Here is a 20,938-nt window from a genome sequence, read left to right as displayed (position 1 = left end):
CAACAGTTTTTACTTCAGAAATATTTGTTTGCTTTTGGAAATTTGTTGATTTTTAATATGAGTATTAGTGCGAATTATTTATATATTAAAATATTTAATAATTAACAAGATGATTAAAATAAAATAGGTGTGTGAATTTAAAATCTTTATTTGTTTTTCTCTTTACAGTCTAAACAATAATAAATAATACAATATTTGCAGAAACAAATGTGTAAGTAGTAAAAATTTATTATGCATATCATGTCAAATCTTACTCATCTTTTGCTTCCTCTTTACCTTTTAAGCCCGTTTGAACTCTTTTCTTTTCAACGAATTCCAAAACTTTCATTCAAACCATTATGGAAGAGAAAATTTCTTTTTTGTTTTCTTCTACATGTATTGTTTAAGTCCTTCAAACGTAAACACAACTTGTATGATTCTTGTTTTTTTTTTCTTACAACAAATATTAAACAGGACGTATATTTATATATATATTTGTAATAAGGAAATGTCCTTGAAAAAAACTATAAAAAAGTTTGGAGTCAATTATTTATTTTATTGTTCCGTCTATAGTATACAATTTTCTGTTTGTTGTCAAATTGAAGAGGATAATATTGGTTCATATTTTTTGTCAATATTAATAAATTATGTTTGTAAGAGAAATACAAAATTTTATTTGTATTTTTGAAGGTTCTTTTTGTTTTTGCAAAAAAGAAAATCTAGTCATCAGCTATGACGAATATTTTATTTTTATCTGCAAAGGTTTTACGGATATCCTTAAAAAAAACCAAAATTTTAATAATTTTTTCAGCAACGACATTTAAAACTTATTTTAAGACTTTAAGAATTCTCTAATCTCTAAATTTTGAATAACAAAACTAAAGCCTATCGCATAGACTATAGTCTAGTCTATAGCTTAAACTATAGTCTATGACTAGACATATGCATAGACTATAGTCTTGTCCATAGTGTAGACTATAGTCTAGTTCATAGCGTAGACTTTAGTTTATTCTTTAGTGTAGAATATAGTATATTCTATAGAGTAGAATATAGTATATTCTATAGTGTAGACTATAGTCTATTCTATAGTCTATAGTGTAGACTATAGTCTATTCTAAAGTCTATCGCATAGACTATAGTCTAGTCTATAGCTTAAACTATAGTCCAGTCTATAGCATAGACTATAGTCTTGTCCATAGTGTAGACTATAGTCTAGTCCATAGTGTAGACTTTAGTTTATTCTTTAGTGTAGAATATAGTATATTCTATAGAGTAGAATACAATATATTCTATAGTGTAGACTATAATCTATTCTATAGTGTAGACTATAATCTATTCTATAGTGTAGACTATAGTCTATTCTATAGTGTAGACTATAGTGTATTATAATCTATTCTATAGTGAATTATAATCTGTTCTATAGTGTAGACTATAATCTATTCTATAGTGTAGACTATAGTCTATTCTATAGTGTAGACTATAGTGTATTATAAAATGTATAGTCTATTTTATAGTGAGACTATAGTATATTATATAGTGAGACTATAGTCTATCTTTTCTATGGTTCAGACTATAGTCTATTATATAGTGTATACTATAGTCTATTCTATAGAGTAGACTATAGTCTATTCTATTGTGTAGACTATGGCTATTCTGTAGTGTAGACTATAGTATATTATATAATGTATACTATAGTCTATTCTATAGCGTAGGCTATAGTCAATTCTATAGTGTAGACTATAGGCTATTTTGTAGTGTAGACTGTAGTCTATTACATAGTGTAGACTATAGTCTATTTTATAGTATAGACTATAGTATATTTTATAGTGAGACTATAGTCTATTCTATGGTTCAGACTATAGTCTATGATATAGTGTATACTATAGTCTATTCTATAGCGTAGACTTTAGTGTAGACTACAGTATAGTCAATAATCTAGTTTATGGTCTGGAATATAGTAGCCGTTTTTATGATTTTCTCAATTGGAGCTTTATTTAAAGAACTAATGCGGATTATAGAGTTTTCAAACAAAATCGAATTTTGTATAAAATATTCTCAATTATTTGAGCATATCTGATAAAATTATTGAAGATTAAGATCTCAAAGATGTTAATTGACATGCAGATGAGCAAACAGACTAACGAAGCGCCATCGACTTCCCATCTGTTAGCATAAAAATGTTTGGAGACTACAAATGTAATAACGAACTTATATATACTTTACTGTTGAAGGATAAGCATACAAAAAACATTTAAACGATTTAAAACATCAAATATTTGTTGTTAATTTAAAAAAAATAATATAACAACAAGCTCATCATAATGTTTTATTTATGTTCTACTTTTTTCTAATACTAAAAATATCTCTTATACTTAAATTAAGTAGCCACTTCGAGAACCTAACAAACCAGCCGCCCAATTTATTTTTCTTTTAATAAATTTAAGTACAAACACTTATTATATTTGCACATATTTATAAAACATTTATTTATATTTCTATAAATATTTGCAAAATAAAAAAAACCAAACAAAAAAATTTAAACATTTATATAAAATACAAAAACAAAACAATATTAATCTTCACACAGTTTGATAAAATTGTTGAATGGCCAAAATAAATGTTCTAAACAATATTAACAAAAAATATACAAAAACAACAATAACACACACATATAATATACAAAGTCGATTAAATAACGCCAACAACTAAAAAAAATATTGAACATCAATAAAAATGAAAATTATTATTCAAAAATATATTTTCTAGTTTGTTAAACTACTTTTTTTTTGCTCTGGAAAAATTAAGAATAGATTGCAAAAAATTTAAAAAAAAATAGGTGAAAATTATTTAATTTAAAAATAGTATATTTTGAAAAAAAAAATAATAATAATACAATAAACAAAATTGTTTTTTATTCTATAATGTGGATAATTACAATAAACAAAATTGTTTTGTATTCTATAATGTCGTCATTAAATATTGTATAAACTAAATTATTATTGAAATAATGTCAGTATTTAGTTGTGTAATAAAACGTCATTTTTGTTGGAAATTGAAATCGTCGTTAATAATTTATGAATTTAAATTAATAGACACTCTAGCTTTCTCTATTGGTGCTTTATTTAAAAATTTACCACCGATTTTTAGTGAGACGTGAGTGTTTTCATGTTTTCACTGTTTTCCCCATTTTTTGTGTTTCATAAAAAATTCGATTTTAGTGGGAAATGAGTGATCACATATTTTCACTATTTTCTCAATAGGAGCGTTATTTAAGGATCTACAGCCGATTTTAGGTTTTTCGTATAAAAATCGATTTTTAGTGGATATTATAAGTGATCACAGATTTTGACTACTTTCTTAATTTAGGTGGTTTTTAAGGATTTACAGCCAATTTTAGGTTTTCTATAAAAAAAAATCGATTTTTAGTGGGAAATATGAGTGATCACAGATTTTCAATATTTTCTCAATAATAGCGTTATTTAAGGATCTACAGTCGATTTTAGGTTTTTCATATAAAAATCGATTTTTAGTGGGAAATTGAGTGGCCACAGATTTTCACTATTTTCTCAATTGGAGCGTTATTAAAGTATTTAAGTCCATTTTAGACTTTTCATATAAAAATCAATTTTAAGTGGGAAATATATAATATAAAATTTTTATAATATAAAAATCGATTTTAAGTGGGAAATATGAGTGATCACAAATTTGCTTTATTTTCTCAATAAGAGCGTTATTTAAGGATCTACAGGCAATTTTATGTTTTTCATATAAAAATCGATTTTTAGTGGAAAATATGAGTGATTAAAGATTTTCACTATATTCTAGTTTTGAGCTTTATTAAGGGAACTGCTGCCGAGATTGTGTTTTTCATATAAAAATCGATTTTTATTGTGAAATAATAGTGATCTCAGTTTTTCAATATTTTCTCGTTATTTAAGAATCTGCAGCCCATTTTAAGTTTTTCATATAAAAATCTATTTCAAGTGGAAAATATGAGTGATCACAGATTTTCACTATTTTCTCAATTGGAGCGTTATTTAAGCAATTACAGCCGATTTTATGTTTTTTTTATATAAAAATCGATTTTAGTGAGAAATATGAGTGATTACAAATTTTCTTTATTTTCTTAATACATTTTTGATTCTTGTGAAATTATTTGACACTGCACAATTAATTAGAAAATTAATTACTATTACTACTGAATGATTTAAATATACGATTTTCCATTGTTTTGTTCACAGTTCTTTTTGCTTTAGCAGTTCATATTTATCTGTCCATCTCTTCATGATACGAAACAACTAAAAATAGTTTCATTTCCAGTGGTTTTTTATATCATCCATTATAAATTGTACAAAAAAATGTTTGTTTATTTTTTGCCACAAACAAACAAAATAAATAAATTTTTGCAACAAAATAAAACAAAAAATGTAAAAATCATTATTTCAATTTAATTTTGTTTAGTTTTTACCCTCTAAAATATTTTTACATACTACTAGTTGACTTGACTTGTCTATGTCTGACAGAATTTACTAGTCATGTTGGCGTAAACTTTGCTTTAATGTCAAATATTGGAAAATTTAACGATTTGTTGCGATGTGGTGGTAAAATGATATCACGTTTTTTTTTTAAAAAAAAACATCAATCAATAAAAAATTTCATATAGATTTGTTAAAGTAAATAAAAAGTACTTTGAATAAATTAATAACGCCTTTTTACTACAAGACTCGTATAATGTCAGTGAGCATTTCAAAATTTGATTATTATTTTGAAGTTATTTAAGAAATAGCGAAATATCATAAAATATTTTTTGAGTTTAAAAAAATAAAGTAAATATTTTTATTTCTCTGATTTTTAAATATAAAAATAATTTTCTCCTTAAAAAACTTTTAAACATATTTTCTTTAAAATTTACATATGTTTATTAGCCTTTTATTTTAAGAACTTTGTCCAAACCTGTTCGGGCACATAATTCAAATTTGAACATTAATTCTCATTAATCATACGTTATCTCCTGCAGTGCCCTACATCCTATTCATATTTACTATAGAATATGTTGTTTGCCTTAAAACATCAAAAAATATTTTTCAATATTTTATTTGTTTAGCTCCTTATTTATTCGTTGTTTACCAAATTTGGTCTAAATTACATAAAATTCACATCACCTATTCACCTAACTAACTGCCCAAGTAAATAAAACAACGACAAATTATTATCACAAATTTTTAATGTGTAATAAAATATGTATTAAAATTGTACCTGTTTGTTTTGGTCCCATTAAAAATTGATTAAATTTTTACCCCTAAGATTATTATGATAATAAAAAATCAAATTAAATGTAGAAACACAATTTGAACGATACGTTTAAATTAATATAAAATCGCAAATGCGTGCGGTTGTTTACTATTAAGGAAAAAAGGCATTTAATGCCTAATACTACATCTTTTTCCACACTTTTTTGCTGGAAAATAGCCCAAATATTCTAGGTTTAGTTCCGTGACCAATCAGCTGATTCATGTTTTTAATACAAGAACCTAACGGCAAACTCACGGTCAGACTAACGACTACCACTGGTCTCCTTAAGCGCCAATGGAATGTAAACTTAATTATATCCTACACCATTTTAGTGGGGAGGGTATATTGGGTTTGTGCTGATGTTTGTAACGCCCAATAATATTGGTCCTATACCCACCTTAAAGTATACCAATCGGCTCAGAATCATTTTCTGGGTCGATTTAGCTATGCCCGTCCGTCCATGTAAACCTTGTAATCAAACTACAGGCCGCAATTTTGAAGATAATTGAATGAAATTTGGTACATGATCTTCTATTGTCCCAGGGAAAATGAAAATGATTAAGATCGGTCCATTATTTCACCTGTACCCCCAAATAGAGCTTGTAAACATTGTAATCAAAGTACAGGTCGCAATTTTGGAGATAATTCAATGAAATTAGGCACATGATCTTCTATTATACCGTAGACGAAGCCTTTTGAAAATGATTAACATCGGTCCATTTTTTCACCTAGCTCCCATACAATTGAACCCCCGAATAGAGCTTGTAAACATTGTAATCAAACTACAGGTCGCTATTTTGGAAATAATTCAATGAAAGTTGGCACATTATTTTACCTTGGGCCCATAGAACTGTACCCGCCAAATAAGGCTTTTAAGTTCATAATTATGTTTAATATACTCGTATCTTGACAAAAAGCTGCAAAACCAAGTTCTATACTAGTCTTGATGATCCTGACGGACTTAATACATATTATTCGTATACAGGTAAGGGTATTATATGGTCGGCCTTGTCTGGCTATAACTTCTTACTTGTTTTTAATTTAACGTTGTTAAAGTTAATTACACAGGGCAACACCAAAGTTAACATTTCTAAAGAGTTGTTATGTAACGTTAAACCCGTATCTGGTTTTTGTATTATTCTATGTATTAGTAACAACTTTTAATGCTTATAGCTCCCAAAATTCTGAACCGATCTCATTAATATATATATACACAAATACCTTTAAAATGATATACCTTTGTCCAATATCGGATGTATACTTTAAAAGTAATAGGGGTCACAAAAAATCGCCTTGCCTATTAATTATATAGATATATCGAAAAGAATGAAGAAAGTTCAATCTTTTTTTTTAATTCGACAGATTGGACTTTCAGATGAGGTAATAGGTTTATGAGGGAATAGGTTTAATAAATAAAGGTGTATTCCAGCTGTTATAACGTCTCAAATGTGCCTTAAAGTGTTTTTAATAGTACCCGATATATCGCTAAAACATGATTTATTAGAGAAATTTTATAATTTAGATTTAACACAGCTCAACCCGTTAGAAATGTATACACTGATCTCTGAGTTTCGACTTTTTTTTTTAAACATTTTGATGACCTGCGTTATTAATCGGCTAAGTTAAAACATCAAAAATGTATTATTGTTTATAATCCTATTCAAATAAAAAACGAATAATTGAGTACTGCGAAATAAAAAAATTTTATTTTTTAAATAAAATATGCAAAAAATTAAAAAAAACTCTCAACATTGCTAGCAGAGCAAGGTTTCGATCCTCGGACCTCTGGGTTATGGGCCCAGCACGCTTCCACTGCGCCACTCTGCTTGTTATCAAATGCGTGTCAAAGTCTAAATATAAAATGAAACATAAATATCCTCCCCTAACATACATACTAACAGCGAAACAAAATAGTAATAAGTTTTTTGTTGTTCTTGTAATCAGAAAAATCTTATTGGATTCATTCGCTGGGTTTACACACACAATCTATGCAGTGTGTTTTATTAAGTATGCTTTGTTTACACGTAGCAAGTTTTATGATTGCAAGTCGTCTTTTTGGGCAAATCAAATTGTAACTCTAAATCAGAGCTAAGGTACATTTCACGTTGTATCTTAAACATTCTTGGTCTTTATGTTTGTTTACACACGTCAAGTCTGTTTCGAAAATATATATCTGAAAAAGGAACAATAAAAATTACCAATAAAAACACTGTCCTGTGTAAATTAGGTATAAATTAACTTGCACAAGAATTTAAATTTTTATTTTGTTTGCATTTTCCGTTTTTTACATACAAACATAAAACACTAACTAGTTTTACCTTTAACATATTGAATTTATTATTTTACCTTCCTTCTTTTTGTTTTTTGTTTTTATTTGAAATTGATGTTTGTTAGATTATTATAAAAACAAGTCACGTCTCTCTCTCTCAATTCTATTCTGAAGCGTGCATATGTTTGTTTGTGTATGTTTGAATATTAAACTAACAGGAAATACACAACATATACGTTACAAAAGAAAAACTGCATAAAGCAAACTAAAAAAATTGTAAGAAAAAAGTTTAGATTTAATAAAAGAAAAACTAAAATATTTATGTTTTTTCTATTTAATAGAGCTAGATAATCCATTGTTGTTTGGTTTGTATTAATGACATTTGTAGGGAATGGGTATACATATTTTATTTATTTCTCCACCTTCATATACTAATGATATCTAGTCTCGACTGTTAATATTCATTAACAACTTTTATATTTTCTTATAATCCATAAGTTTTTCACAAATTATGGTTAAAATTAATTAAATATCTTATCTATTGTTTTGAAGCCTAAGGAAAGGTAAAAACAACGTTAATCATATTTATGATTGGTTAGTATTTCTTTTAACATTGTTAAAGGTACTACACCTTTAAATGTTAACTTAATAGTTTTAAGTTTAAACGTTTCTTAAAATTCAAAACAATACTTTTTACCTCTTTGCATTTAGGTACTGTCAATGAGTACCTTGGAGAAAATTGGCAAATGTACTTATTTTGGACCTAAAGTCTATTAAAATTGGTTAAAATCGGCATATGATTTCAACAGGGCAGTCTTTTAGAATTATTCTTGAACATTCAAAAGTGCCTTGACTATGCAGCAATTATAATATAATTTATTAAATGTATATTTACAGATCGCCAAACAATGACATTTGACACTAAACCCCGAATAAAGTAATATTATAAAATCTAAATTTAGAGAAAATCGTTCTAAAATAAATATAATATTAAAGATGAAAACTTCTTCCAAAATTATCAATCGCTGTTTTAAATTCTGTAAAGTTAGAATAAGAGTAACTCTCAGAAGAACATAATTAATATATCAATACCAATTATGTGATGAAATTCGAGTCCAGATGTTAGGCTTTATTGTGCTAATAAAAATAAAAGAATCTTTACAAGGAATCTCTATCTAAACTATGTAGAATTTCTAAAGAAAGTCGAAGTTTTATCATTTAACATACCGCTTTAATTTACCATACAATTTTTTTATATAGAAACACAAAATCTGTTAAAGATCTTTGCATTAAAGCTGTCCAAATTTACGATCGTTTCCATTTTGACCAACAGCCCTCTCCGTCAGAGATTTTCACTCTTGTGAAAGAAGAAAATAACATTATTAGAAGGTAACTTTGTATGGGGGCTAGGGTCAAATATGACCCGATCATAATGAAAACTGAAGTATCATTTGAACTTTAATACATCTAAGTTTTGTCGATATTTGTAGATACTAGAACATTTAACATAATTATGTGCTAAAAAGCCCAATTTGAGCCCTTTTATCTTCTAAGTTAAAATTTATAGCGAGTGTGCAATGTTTACCTGGATACACAAACGGACGGAGATGTCTTAGCTGTTGTTGCTACATACATTAGCTAAACGTAGATTAACACCATCCCCATTATATTATATGGAGTGTTAAAGGGCCTTTCAAATAATCAAAGTCTTGCTGTACTTTAATAAAATTGCTAACATAAGAAATATTTAAAAATTTTGAAAAACTCCCGCTTTATATAAAACCAAAAAGCGAATGTTCATAATTTTCACTTAAAATTTTCTCTTGTTTGTTTTATTTCCACATTTAGAAAAGCTAAAAATTAAACCAGTTATTTTAAATTAATATATTAGAAAAAAACCATGTGTTTCACAGGATCATGTTCTTATTTTGTTGAATATTACGATGACGAAACAAAAAAGAAAAGGACTGTGGTGGCAGCATCTTAAACTATACAAGTTTATTTCTTTTGTTTTTTCTTCTCGGCCTCTTCTTCCTTTTCTTTCTCAATCACAGCTACATACTGTTCAATAGTTTGGACATCTAACATTTTCAATGGTTTGTCCTTCTCCATAACGGCAATTTCTAAGTTCTTTTGTCCCGACTGCGCCACTTCTAACAAAGCTTTAATGGCCAATTTGACGGCACCATTTTCTGTTTCAACTTCTTCGTCTTTGTAGTGTTTCTCCAGGAATTCACGCACTGTTTTGGCTGAACGGCCAGTGGCGTTAGCCTTCCATTCGTAGTAAATACCTGAGGGTTCAGTTTGATACAAATGAGGAGTACCATCGAAATCGAAACCACCTATTAAGCAGGAAATACCAAATGGACGACGACCATTGCTCTGTGTGTACTTTTGTTTTAATTGGGCAATGTATCTGCGAGGGACAAACTATTACTAAAAACCCAATTTTGCAGTGCAATGCTAACTTACCTGGTAATGTATTCCAAAGTAACTGGATCTTCTACATTTAATTTATGACTTTGACATTCCACTTGAGCTCTATTAATCAAAATGCGAGCATCAGCAGTGAGACCAGCAAATGCCATAACAACATGATTGTCCAGCAAGCAAATCTTACGTACTGTACGTTCTTCTTGCAATTTAGCCACCGATTTCTTTTCTACACCCAAAACTACACAATTGGCTCCACGTACACCAACCTAAAGAGGGTAAACAACAATTTTTATTTTGGAAATTTTTATTAGTACCATTAAAACGAGGTTAAGTTTTTTCCATCTTACCGCTGTTGATCCTTTTCGCACAGCTTCCTGAGCATATTCCACTTGCAATAAATGACCATCGGGAGAGAAAATGGTAACAGCGCGATCGTAACGTGACATAGTTTTTTATTAAAATATGTAAAATAATTAAATATTTCCAAACTCTTGTTGAAATTTGCTGCCGCTAAACAAAACACCGACGATTATTTGCAAAAAACTCAAAAAACTGTTTGTCAGCTTCAGTGTTGCTAAAATGCGTAGTATTTTTACTACATTTTCATAGTTGGTTATAGGAGAAGTAAAGGCCATAAAAACAATTTTGTGTACGTTATAAATAATGTATAATTATTTAAAAAATATAAATCTAATGGAATAATATTTTTACGGTTTATGATGGTTTTGAACAAAATACTAGACTTTCTAGAATTTAAAGGAAATATGTTGTAATTTTTTTTTCAAAAAATCTGTGTACAGTCAAACTCGCTTATAACGAACTCAATTATAACAAACAATTTTTTAAGTCCCGATATTTTAATTACTATCTCCATAAAGAAAACATTTCTTATAACGAACTCGATTATTACGAATCATCGTAAAAAACGAACTAATTTTTAGTCCCTCAAGTTAGGGTTCTATAGTTGAAACGAAAAGTCGACTTTTCGACTTTTTGCATTTTATGAAAAGTTGACATTTCAACTTTTTGCATTTTATGAAAAGTCAACTTTTCGACTTTCGACTTTTTGCATTTAGTTAAAAGTCGACTTTTCGACTTTTTTCATTTAGTTAAAAGTCGACCTTTCGACTTTTTCCGACTTTTTTGACTTTTTCCGACTTTTCGACTATTTTCGACTTTCTGACGTTTTTCGACTATTTTCGACTTTTTCCGACCAGAGTTAAAAATTTATAAAGTTGCCAGAAGCGTAAATTTATAATGTTGCCATTTAACATATTATTATTATTATAATAATTATTATTATTATTATTATTATTATTATTTATTATTATTAATATAAAAAGTTTATTTATATTTTTTCTATTTGTTGCAATTTTTTGAGTTTTTTTTTTCTTTTCTATTTTCAACTTTTTCCGACTTTTCGACTATTTTCGACTTTTTCCGAATTTTTCGACTTCTTTCGACTTTTTCCGACTTTTTTCGACTTTTTCCGACTTTCCGACTTTTTCCGACTTTTCGACTTTTTTCGATATTTTGACTTTTTTCGACTCTTTCCGACTTTTCGACTATTTTCGACTTTTTCCGACTACTTTCAACTTTTTCCGAATTTTTCGACTTCTTTCGACTTTTTCCGACTTTTTTCGACTTTTTCCGACTTTTCGACTTTTTTCGATATTTTGACTTTTTTCGACTCTTTCCGACTTTTCGACTTTTTTCGACTTTCCGACCTTTCGCCTTTTATTTACAAAGTCGACTTTTCGACTTTTTTTATAGACTATAGTCGAGTTATCGACTTTTTTGGAACAAAATAGTCGACTTCGACTTTTCGACTTTTTTCATAGACGAAAGTCAAATTATCGACTTTTTTGAAACAAAATAGTCGACTTCGACTTTTCGACTTTTTTCGAAAAAAAGTCGATTGTTCGATTATTCGAAAGTCGATTTATAGAACCCTACCTCAAGTACAATTTTTTCTTTTTATAAGTTAATGAAAATTATCAATATAATTTTTACGGAAAATATAAAAAATACAAATCAAAAGCAATTTATATTTTCTGCAAAATTAAATATAAACCAAATAAAATTTTTTATATAATTTTTTCAATAAAAATAATAACTATTACAGTCTGGTTTTGTTTATAAATTATTTTTATTTTATTTGAAACTTTAAATGCAGTTAAAAACTAATTTCATATTTATTTCTTATCCTACTTCTCCATATGAACACAAAAACAGTCCGGTAACTTCAGTCTTAATTTTTCAAAACATAAACATATAACTTTCTCCCTCTAACACATAAGCCAATTGCTTTTTCTATTTTCACCTTTTCAAACAGTTTATCTCTTTCACTCCTACGTTCTCCATTCTGCCAACAAACTGTCAGTAAAATTTGAAATTTCTTTTTGTTGTTGTTAGTTAGTTTTCTTTTGTGCGTCTACTTTATCGTTTCATTTTAATTTTTCTTCTACTGCTTCTCTGTCGTCGATAATTTTGACAACTTGTGTTTGTGTGTGTCTGTCTACCAAAAAAAGCAGAAAAAAGTAACACGGGAGAAAGGATTTATTGTTTTTATTTAACTAGAAAAGAAATTTTTATTAAAATTTTATGTTTAAAATAGAAAAAAAGTTAAAAGTGTTAAATAATTGCAAATAATTAAAAAAGTGTAAACTTGCGGCTTAAATGTGACAAAAACAAATCAAAGCAAAAAATAGAGAGAATCGTTGAATGTCTTGTGTTTTGGGCCGTGTTTGTTTGTTGGTGTCTTGCAGTCATCAGCATTAACGTTGTAGTTAGACGACGTCGTCCAATTTGAAAATAGAAAAGTTTGCTAAAGGCCCCATGAAGTGGCAAGAAGAAATTAAATACACAAAATCGAAAAGAAATAAAATAAATTTGAGGTGTATAAATAACAACAAGATACAACAACAGCAGCAACAATAACATTAGTGAAGTGTAATAAAAATCCCCAATCAATTGCTCCACTCTGCTTCGACAAAAGTGTAGAAATTCTTGAGCTAATTTGGTTCGTACAACGAAACCAAAAAATATCTAAATGTGGCATTATAAATAAAGAAATAAATACAAGAAAAAAATCCAATAGCTAAAAGCGGAAATTCTAAAAAAGTAACAAGCCAGCAATTGATTTGTATTGTATTGGAAGAAATTGAATAAAGAAGGAAAAAAAAATAAATTAAAAATCTCAATTTCAAATCAAAACAAGCAAAAGAGCAAAATAAAGTAAATTAAAGAATAGAGTAGTAAATCCAAGTGGTTAAGTAAGTGAGTGAGTGTATTGTGAGTGAATGACTAAGTAGTGGCCTAAAAGATCAGTTAGTGGTAAAAAAAAGCAAATAGAAAAAAATAAAACAATAAAAATAAACACAAACAAAACAAAAAATTATACATATAATTATAAAAGTGGTAGTAGGAAGACATCATCCATCACTTTGTACATTGATCCACTGTTTGCTGAAAAAAAAAACTAAACTAAATTCAACGAACCCCAAAACAACAACAACTATACAACAGCAGCAGTAGCAAAAATTTAAAAAGTGGCTAAAATAAAGTGATGGCATTAGCGCGTAAATTAACCGAAAGAATATGTAAGTTGCAGCTCCGGCTGCTGTTTTTTTGATTTTTTATTTAGCACTCATTAATGTGTAAAAGATTTATTGCCTAGTTTGTGCAACAACAACTGCAATACAGAAGAAAAAACATATGTACACATAGAAATATGCTAAACAATTGCAAGGTTATGCAAATCATTTGATTTTTTAGTTTTGCTTTTGCATTTTTTTATGTGATTCTTTAGTTGTCAGTTTTTATTTTATTTATTTTGTGCGTTTTTTTAGTTTTTCATTTCTCCCATGTGTATTGGCTTTTTTATTGTTGTTTTACTAATGGTGTCACCCTGCCGGGTTGACGTTTTCTTTTCGTAACGGTAAAATTTTTATTTTTGGGGGATAGGTATTTATTTGTATTTTTTTTATTCTCTTTGTTTTACAATTTTATAGTGATTCCTTTTCGTGTTTTGTTTTGTTTTTTTTTTTTCATTTTTGTATAAGGTTACCTACCGCCTTTTGTTTAGGGAATTTGTTTTTGTTTTCCTTTGTTAATAACATAAAGGATACTTATTAGTTTAATTTTGTGTGAAAGAAGTTGGGAATATTAATTTCCAGGAAGTGTAATTTGGTCAGAAACGGGAGTGTGCGATGACAATAAATTGAAAAATATAAAAGTTGACTTTTTATTATTTTTTTATTATCCTGTACTAGGAAAATTAAATGTAAAAAAAACAAGAATATATAGCCAGGCATGGCCTACCATATGGTGTCCTACAAATGTGAGTAATGTAGAAGGGGGACCATACGTCACTTTTTTTGAGGCGGCCTCAAATTAAAACAACATTACATATTCTTAATTTTTTTTTCTTGGTTCGGATATTTAGATATGTTGGCTTTAGTTTTATTACTTTCAATTTTTCTTAAGTCATCCTCATGTACATATTTTTTTAACTTTTCCGCACTGACCATAAACGGCGATACCGCCCCATCCATGGGGTAAATGTGCCAAGAGAATGGGACAGATTTGTCATTAGTAAAATAAAAGAAAAAATTACAAAAATAAAAACTTATTTTGCTGTTATATACCTTAATTAATTAAACAAAGTATAATAAATCAGATATTTATTGTTTATTTCACAAAACTTAACAAAAAAAAAATAAAACAAATTATTACTGATTTTTTCTATATTTTAACCAAATTTTGTTCTACATCACAGGCATTACATATGTATATTTGGCACATGTGTCCCACGGGCAGTTCTGGGGTTTAGTTTCAATTTTTTTCGGGCTTCAAATTATATTAACGAAAATTTTATAATGTCTTATTGTTCACTATTATTGACATTCTAATACTGACCAATATATTTTTTCTATCACAAAAACTAAAAAAGTTTACACAGTTAAATATTTTCACAGCCCTTTGAAAAACAATTAATAATTTCTGCCTCCCATCATATGTAAAGTTAATGTTTCAAATTTTCAGGGATGATAGATAATTGATAAACGAAAACAAAATTTAATAATGCGATAAAATCGATTACTCGGTTTTCAAGTTATTCGCATTGACAGATGTGCCCCTATGGCGATTGATCCCGCTTCTACCCTATGGGTAGAAGAATTAGTTTTACATTAAACTTATTAATGCAGAAATTTATTGTAATACGAGAATTTATACTTGAAGTATTGACCTTCGAGTAAGAATGGATAATGAGGCATCGCCTGTCATATGATATCCTACAAAAGTAAGTTTAGGTAGAGAGTTTAGGTTTACATTTATGTTTTTATACAGAAATTTATAATTCTGTAAAAAATTCAACTACCACACAAATTCAAGAGTTAATCCAATGAGATCAACAATAAAAAATGTCGAAATTTTGGAATTAAAATAAAGTTGCATGCCTCAGAATTTACGTATTTACTTGTCAATAGTCAAAATTCAATGCAATTCGGATTTTTGCAACTCTAAGCTACAAACTTGAGAATTTGGTCATTCTTGAAGGTGAGCACCATTTCCCCTAGTGTAATTTTGTCAATTTGGAAAACAAAAAGTTACGTAATTACCTACCTTGAGTCTCTCAGTCTCCAATATAGTTTATTTAGGCGGTATATCTGATCAGATTTGGAGCAAGAATTAAGTCTTTATCTCAGAACTTTTATCCGAACAGATGAGATGATTATAGGAAAAGTTATAAATAAAAAATAGTTCCGTTGGAGTCTAAAAGAGAGATTTAGAAAACAAAAAGTTACGTAATTACCTACCTTGAGTCTCTCAGTCTCCAATATAGTTTATTTAGGAGGTATATCTGAGTAGATTTGGAGCAAGAATTAAGTCTTTATCTCAGAATTTTTATCCGAACAGATGAGAAATTGTAAGGAATAATAAGTATAAAACTTGTTCAAAAAAAAAAAAAAACAAAAAAAAAACACCTTAGTTTCGAAAAATATTTATGTTCCGTTAAAGAACAAGTAATCTGAAGATATCTTCTAAATAATACTATAGAAATTTGAATTAAAAGGTTTTGACTTTTTTAAAATCTTTCGACTCAAATCTCTTTGAATTAACAAAAACAATTTACTTTTTTGATTAAGTTGTTTTGGGTTTTCTTCTTTTAATGTGTTGGTTAATGTTTAATTTTTTCAATTATATAATAATAAAATCAGCTTAATGTTCCTTAAGTACAATCAGAACAAAGAAGACGGAAAATATTATCAATATAAAATAAAGAAATTTATAATTTTGAGCTTAAAAATGTGTATCCATACCATATAAGTTAATATTAAACTTATTTTTCATTTAGCTCTTGTTTTGATGTTTGTGAAAATTATTTAATAAACAAAAAATGGCAAAAAATATATATTATCAACGATTTTATAACGCTTGCAAATATTAATACAAGGTCCAATATCTTTCCAAAGAAAAAACAAACCAAGTAACAGTTGTTAACTGGATGGATGGAGCTAGAAAAAATTATCGTTTCGTTTTCTCTAGTGTCTTACAGTAAAATTTTTAGAAAATTTGTTCTTTTCCAATCCAGTTTGTTCTCCTCACAGTTTGTCTTTAGAAGCAAAATAATTGCCAAAATTTGCAATTATATTAATATAAATTTAATTTTGGCTAAAAACTCTTTAATATGTAAACATTTGATTCAAATTTGACATTTTTTAAATTTTCAATTAAAATTGTTTTTTTTTTTTTTTTTTTTTTTAATGAAAATTTATTTTTTCTATACCCTGCACTACTAAAGTTATTATCGTATTTGCCCTCGTATAACTGCTTTTTCACATTTTTTAACAAATTTTTGAAATATTTCGGAAAAACTCTGATGCTTTATTATTAAAAAATCCACATTAACATAATTATCGGTGTAAAATATTATATGGTTAACAATATCCTACTATAAATTCTTATTTGTTAGTAAATATGTATTTTAATTATTACCTTAAAGTATAACAATCGGCTCAGATTCTGAGCCGATTGTTAGCTATGTCCGTCTGTCCATGTTAACCTTGCAAATCAAATTACAGGTCGCAATTTGGAAGATAATTAAATGAAATTTTGTACATGATATTTTATTGTTCCAGGGACGAAGCCTATTGAAAATGGTTAAGATCGGTCCATTATTTCACCTAGACCCCAAAGAATTGAACCCTCGAATAGGGCTTATAAACTTTGTAATCAAACTACAGGTCGCAATTGAAGATAATTCAATGAGATTTGGCACATGATCTTCAATGGTACGAAGCCCATTTAAAATGGTTAATATTGGTCCATTATTTCGCATAGCCACCATAGAATTGAACCTGCGAAAAGGGCTTTTAAGTTCATAATTATGTTTAATATACTCGCATCTCGACAAAAAGCTGCAAAACCAAGTTCTATAATAGCCCTGATGTCCTTCTTAAACTCTATAATTATAGGGCCTTATTTGACCCTAGCCCCTATAAAAAGCCCCCTTCAAAATTTGACGTAAATGTCCACAGTTTTCTTCAACAAATAATGACGTATTTGAGGCAAGATACAATTCAACTTAAATGTTCTACACATTTTTTTGTAACAGGTGTAGGGTATTATATGGTTGGCCTCGCCCGACTACAATTTCCTTCTTGTTTTTATTAAAAACTCAATTTCAATTTTTTTCAAATTCAAATTAAATGTTTTAGTAAAAATACAATTTATTAAATATTATTTTTTTTTCTATTTTCTATAAAATATTATATAAGAGATGAGATTTTATTTCAAATAGAATTTGTAAACTAAAATCAATTTTTTTACAAAAAACTTATTTCAGCAAAAATTTAGGATTCCATGTAATTGTTTTTTACTAAGAAATTCACTTTTCTTAAATAAAATCTAAAACTTTAAACTTCATATTTATTTTATTTTTTTCTTTAATTTCAGATGAGATAAAAGCGCATAATGGCAATGTTACTTGTCTGGATGTTGGTGAAACGGGTCGTGTTTTAGTTACGGGTGGTCAAGATCGTAATGTAAATTTATGGGCCATAGGACAAACAGAATGTTTTATGGTAAGTTAACGTTTACTTTTATTGCTTTTATGTTTCAACAAGAGAATATTAATAAGTTTATTATATATGTATATCTCTTTTACTTTTAGTCACTAACCGGTCACAATCGACCCATAGATTGTGTACGTTTTGCATACAATGATGATTTTGTATATTCTGCCGATGATATAGGCATTATAAGACGTTGGGATTTAAATGCCCAAACAATATGTTCAACATTAAATGGTCATATGAAAAGTGTGCGAACATTGGATTTTAATCCATCTGGAGAGTATGTTGTGTCGGGCAGTAATGATACAACAGTGAGGTAAGTTTAAGAATAAAATTAAAATAATTAAAAAATTATACGAAAATTGGATACATTTCGAAAATTAACACAGTTTTCGATTTTAAAGCGTTTTGTTTTGAATTGTAATACAATTTCGTCATCTTTAAGATTCTTGTTGGTCTAGGTTTTAAAAAAATATTGAATACTATTTTTCTATTTCTCTTTAAATTAAAAATATCGAATGATCTTAAAACATCAGTTTCAATACAATTCAATAATTTTTTTCATATTAATGTAGGAAATGAATACAACACACTCATATTTATTATTAAAACCACTTATATTAAAAACCAAACACTTGTTGTTGTGGTTTTCAAATCAATCGTGTAGGCTGCTGCTGATAGATAAAATAAAATACAATAATTTTTCTTATTTAATAAGTAATTTTTCCATTATACATACGTATGTATGCATTATATTATTTAGTTAGCTTCTTCTTAAATTACTTTCGATTTCTGTATTCAGCAAATAAAATAGATTACGAACAAAAACCAACAAAAACAAAACACGCACAAACTCACCAAAAACCTCGAAATGATACAGATATATTATGTAAAAAAAATAACAGAAATCATATAAAATAAATATTTCTTTAATAGTTTTGTTTATTTTTCATTATCAACTCTTTGGATGGTAACGCAAGAAAAACCACAACAAATAATAAACAATAAAAAAATATTTATACAAAATATTTGAAATTCAATTTGAAAAGCTCAATTTAAAAAAAGTTTTGAAAGAAATGCTTATCAATAGTTAAATAAAAAAATTATAATTTTTGCTTTGTGATCATTATCATTGTCAGCAGCATTGTGATCATCAGTAGTAGAGAGTTATTCTTTTGTGTAATAAGTAATGATTTATTTTAGCTTTGAGCTCTAAACACAAATGCCATCTTAATTCAATTGAAAATTTATTTCAATTATAATTTATGAGAGGTCAAATCTATGTACCACCCAACTAAACAAGCACTTTTAGAATCTTTTTTCTATTCAGTTGTTTCTCTTTTAATTATACACACATACATAATATGACAGGGATTAGTTCATACAGAAAAATAATTTGTATTAAAAAGAGTTTTAGTTGTAATTCAGATTTGAGTTGGGAAACAAATTTCTTGTCATTGTTTTTATTTTTTAAGGACGATCGATCAGGGTTTTGCTTGTTGTCGAGTTTTCGACAGAGTTACTTCTCACCCCGCACTAATAGGTTAGGTTGATGGGAGGATGTATAGTACATCAAATCCGAAGAAATACACCTAAGCCAATATCGGGCCTGCTGTGCGCTCCTTGTCTTGAAAAAATATATTTTGTTCGCTGACTATATTATATTTCAATGTTCAGAAACTCAGTTTCCTGGAGGGTTAACTTTATCACCAGTATCTTCTTGCACATGAAGGTTATACGTAGAAATGTTTGACTTTTTTGTGAAAAGACAGATTTCCCTCTTCGCTGGGTTAACATTGAAGCATCTCGGTAGATCCCAGCTCAAGGCCGTATTAAGAGCATCCTCAGATCTTTTACACAAGTAATTAGGATTTCCCTTTAAAAATATTACGACATCATCTGCGTAGCAGACAGGTCTAAGTCCTTTCTCAGTTAGGGTCCTATAATATTATGTATTACGTTACGTTGTCTTTATTAAACGCGTGCTTTCGTTTTATCTTAGTGTGAATTTATGTTTTTACCTGATGGAGACCACAACATACTTACGATATAACCTGGTGGAGACCATTTAAACTCAAATATATACTCACTCTAATACTTATTTCTGGTGAATATAATTTATATATTGTGATATAATTTAGTTCGGTCCTCCAATATCCTATATGAAGGTATAGGTCATTTGGTGGGGTTTCTCCGGACACACGTGCGATAACCTGACAATATGACTTCTTAATATATTACAAGCCTTACCTTCGTCTTATACTCATTCGCCTATAGTCCCATGAATTTTGTATGATTTACAAGTATTGCCAGGACTCTACTAAATGTGCGTGTGTTGTGGCAAATTATGCCCATATCGTGAGCTAAAACATGTCACTTGTGTCGTCAATAGTCGTTGATCTTTATCCACTATAATATGTGGCTTTATATAGAGTCTATATAAAGCCAACTCGTACGATTATCGATCTTCGGAAATTGCGTTTTTCTAAAATACCTGCCAAAGCTTCGCTATATTGAGCCTTTTCTATATAAATGGACTTTTTGAAACTCCACCTTAATAATTTCCAAACAAAAATTCTTTAAAAATGAAGATTCGAATTTTAGTTGAAATAATTTTTTATTTTGTATTCTGAAGAAACAAAACTTGTGTATTCGATTTGTAAAAAAGTGATTAATTTTATTACATCGTATGACTTAATATTTGTTCAATTGCTTGTTGTTGTCTACATAATATTGTTTATAATTTCACATAATAATTTAACAAAAGTACATTTTGTTTTTATTATTTTGTTTTCATATATTAAACAATAAATCTTAAATATTTTTATTTTAATTATACCGCCAGCGTTTCCTTAAACAAAAAAAAAAGAGTAGTTGTATA

General features: G+C 28.1%; 2 protein-coding genes across 3 annotated transcripts in view; one reads left to right on the top strand and one right to left on the bottom strand.

Annotated features, from left to right (window-relative positions):
- Positions 1-9,336: 9,336 nt before the first annotated feature.
- On the bottom strand, positions 9,337-10,540 carry LOC111686910 (proteasome subunit alpha type-7-1). Its single transcript, XM_023449300.2, has 3 exons — positions 10,324-10,540; positions 10,013-10,242; positions 9,337-9,956 (listed from the first exon to the last, which is right to left on the bottom strand). Exons 1-3 carry the CDS (start codon positions 10,420-10,422, stop codon positions 9,539-9,541), a joined length of 747 nt encoding a protein of 248 aa, XP_023305068.1. The 5' UTR covers positions 10,423-10,540; the 3' UTR covers positions 9,337-9,538.
- Positions 10,541-12,387: 1,847 nt separating this feature from the next.
- Positions 12,388-20,938, top strand: part of LOC111686880 (katanin p80 WD40 repeat-containing subunit B1) — a 33,432-nt gene continuing 24,881 nt past the window's right edge. For both annotated transcript variants that reach the window (XM_023449284.2, XM_023449277.2), the window contains exons 1-3: positions 12,388-13,578; positions 17,939-18,066; positions 18,156-18,373. In XM_023449284.2, the coding sequence (XP_023305052.2) occupies positions 13,545-13,578; positions 17,939-18,066; positions 18,156-18,373 (380 nt within the window). In that variant the 5' untranslated portion in view covers positions 12,388-13,544. The remainder of the gene's footprint in view (positions 13,579-17,938; positions 18,067-18,155; positions 18,374-20,938) is intronic.

The sequence above is a fragment of the Lucilia cuprina genome, chromosome 3 (genome assembly GCF_022045245.1).
Source record: "Lucilia cuprina isolate Lc7/37 chromosome 3, ASM2204524v1, whole genome shotgun sequence".
NCBI classification, from domain to species: Eukaryota; Metazoa; Arthropoda; class Insecta; order Diptera; family Calliphoridae; genus Lucilia; species Lucilia cuprina.
Note: the sequence above shows the minus strand (reverse complement) of the source record. Positions and strands in the feature narration are given on the sequence as shown.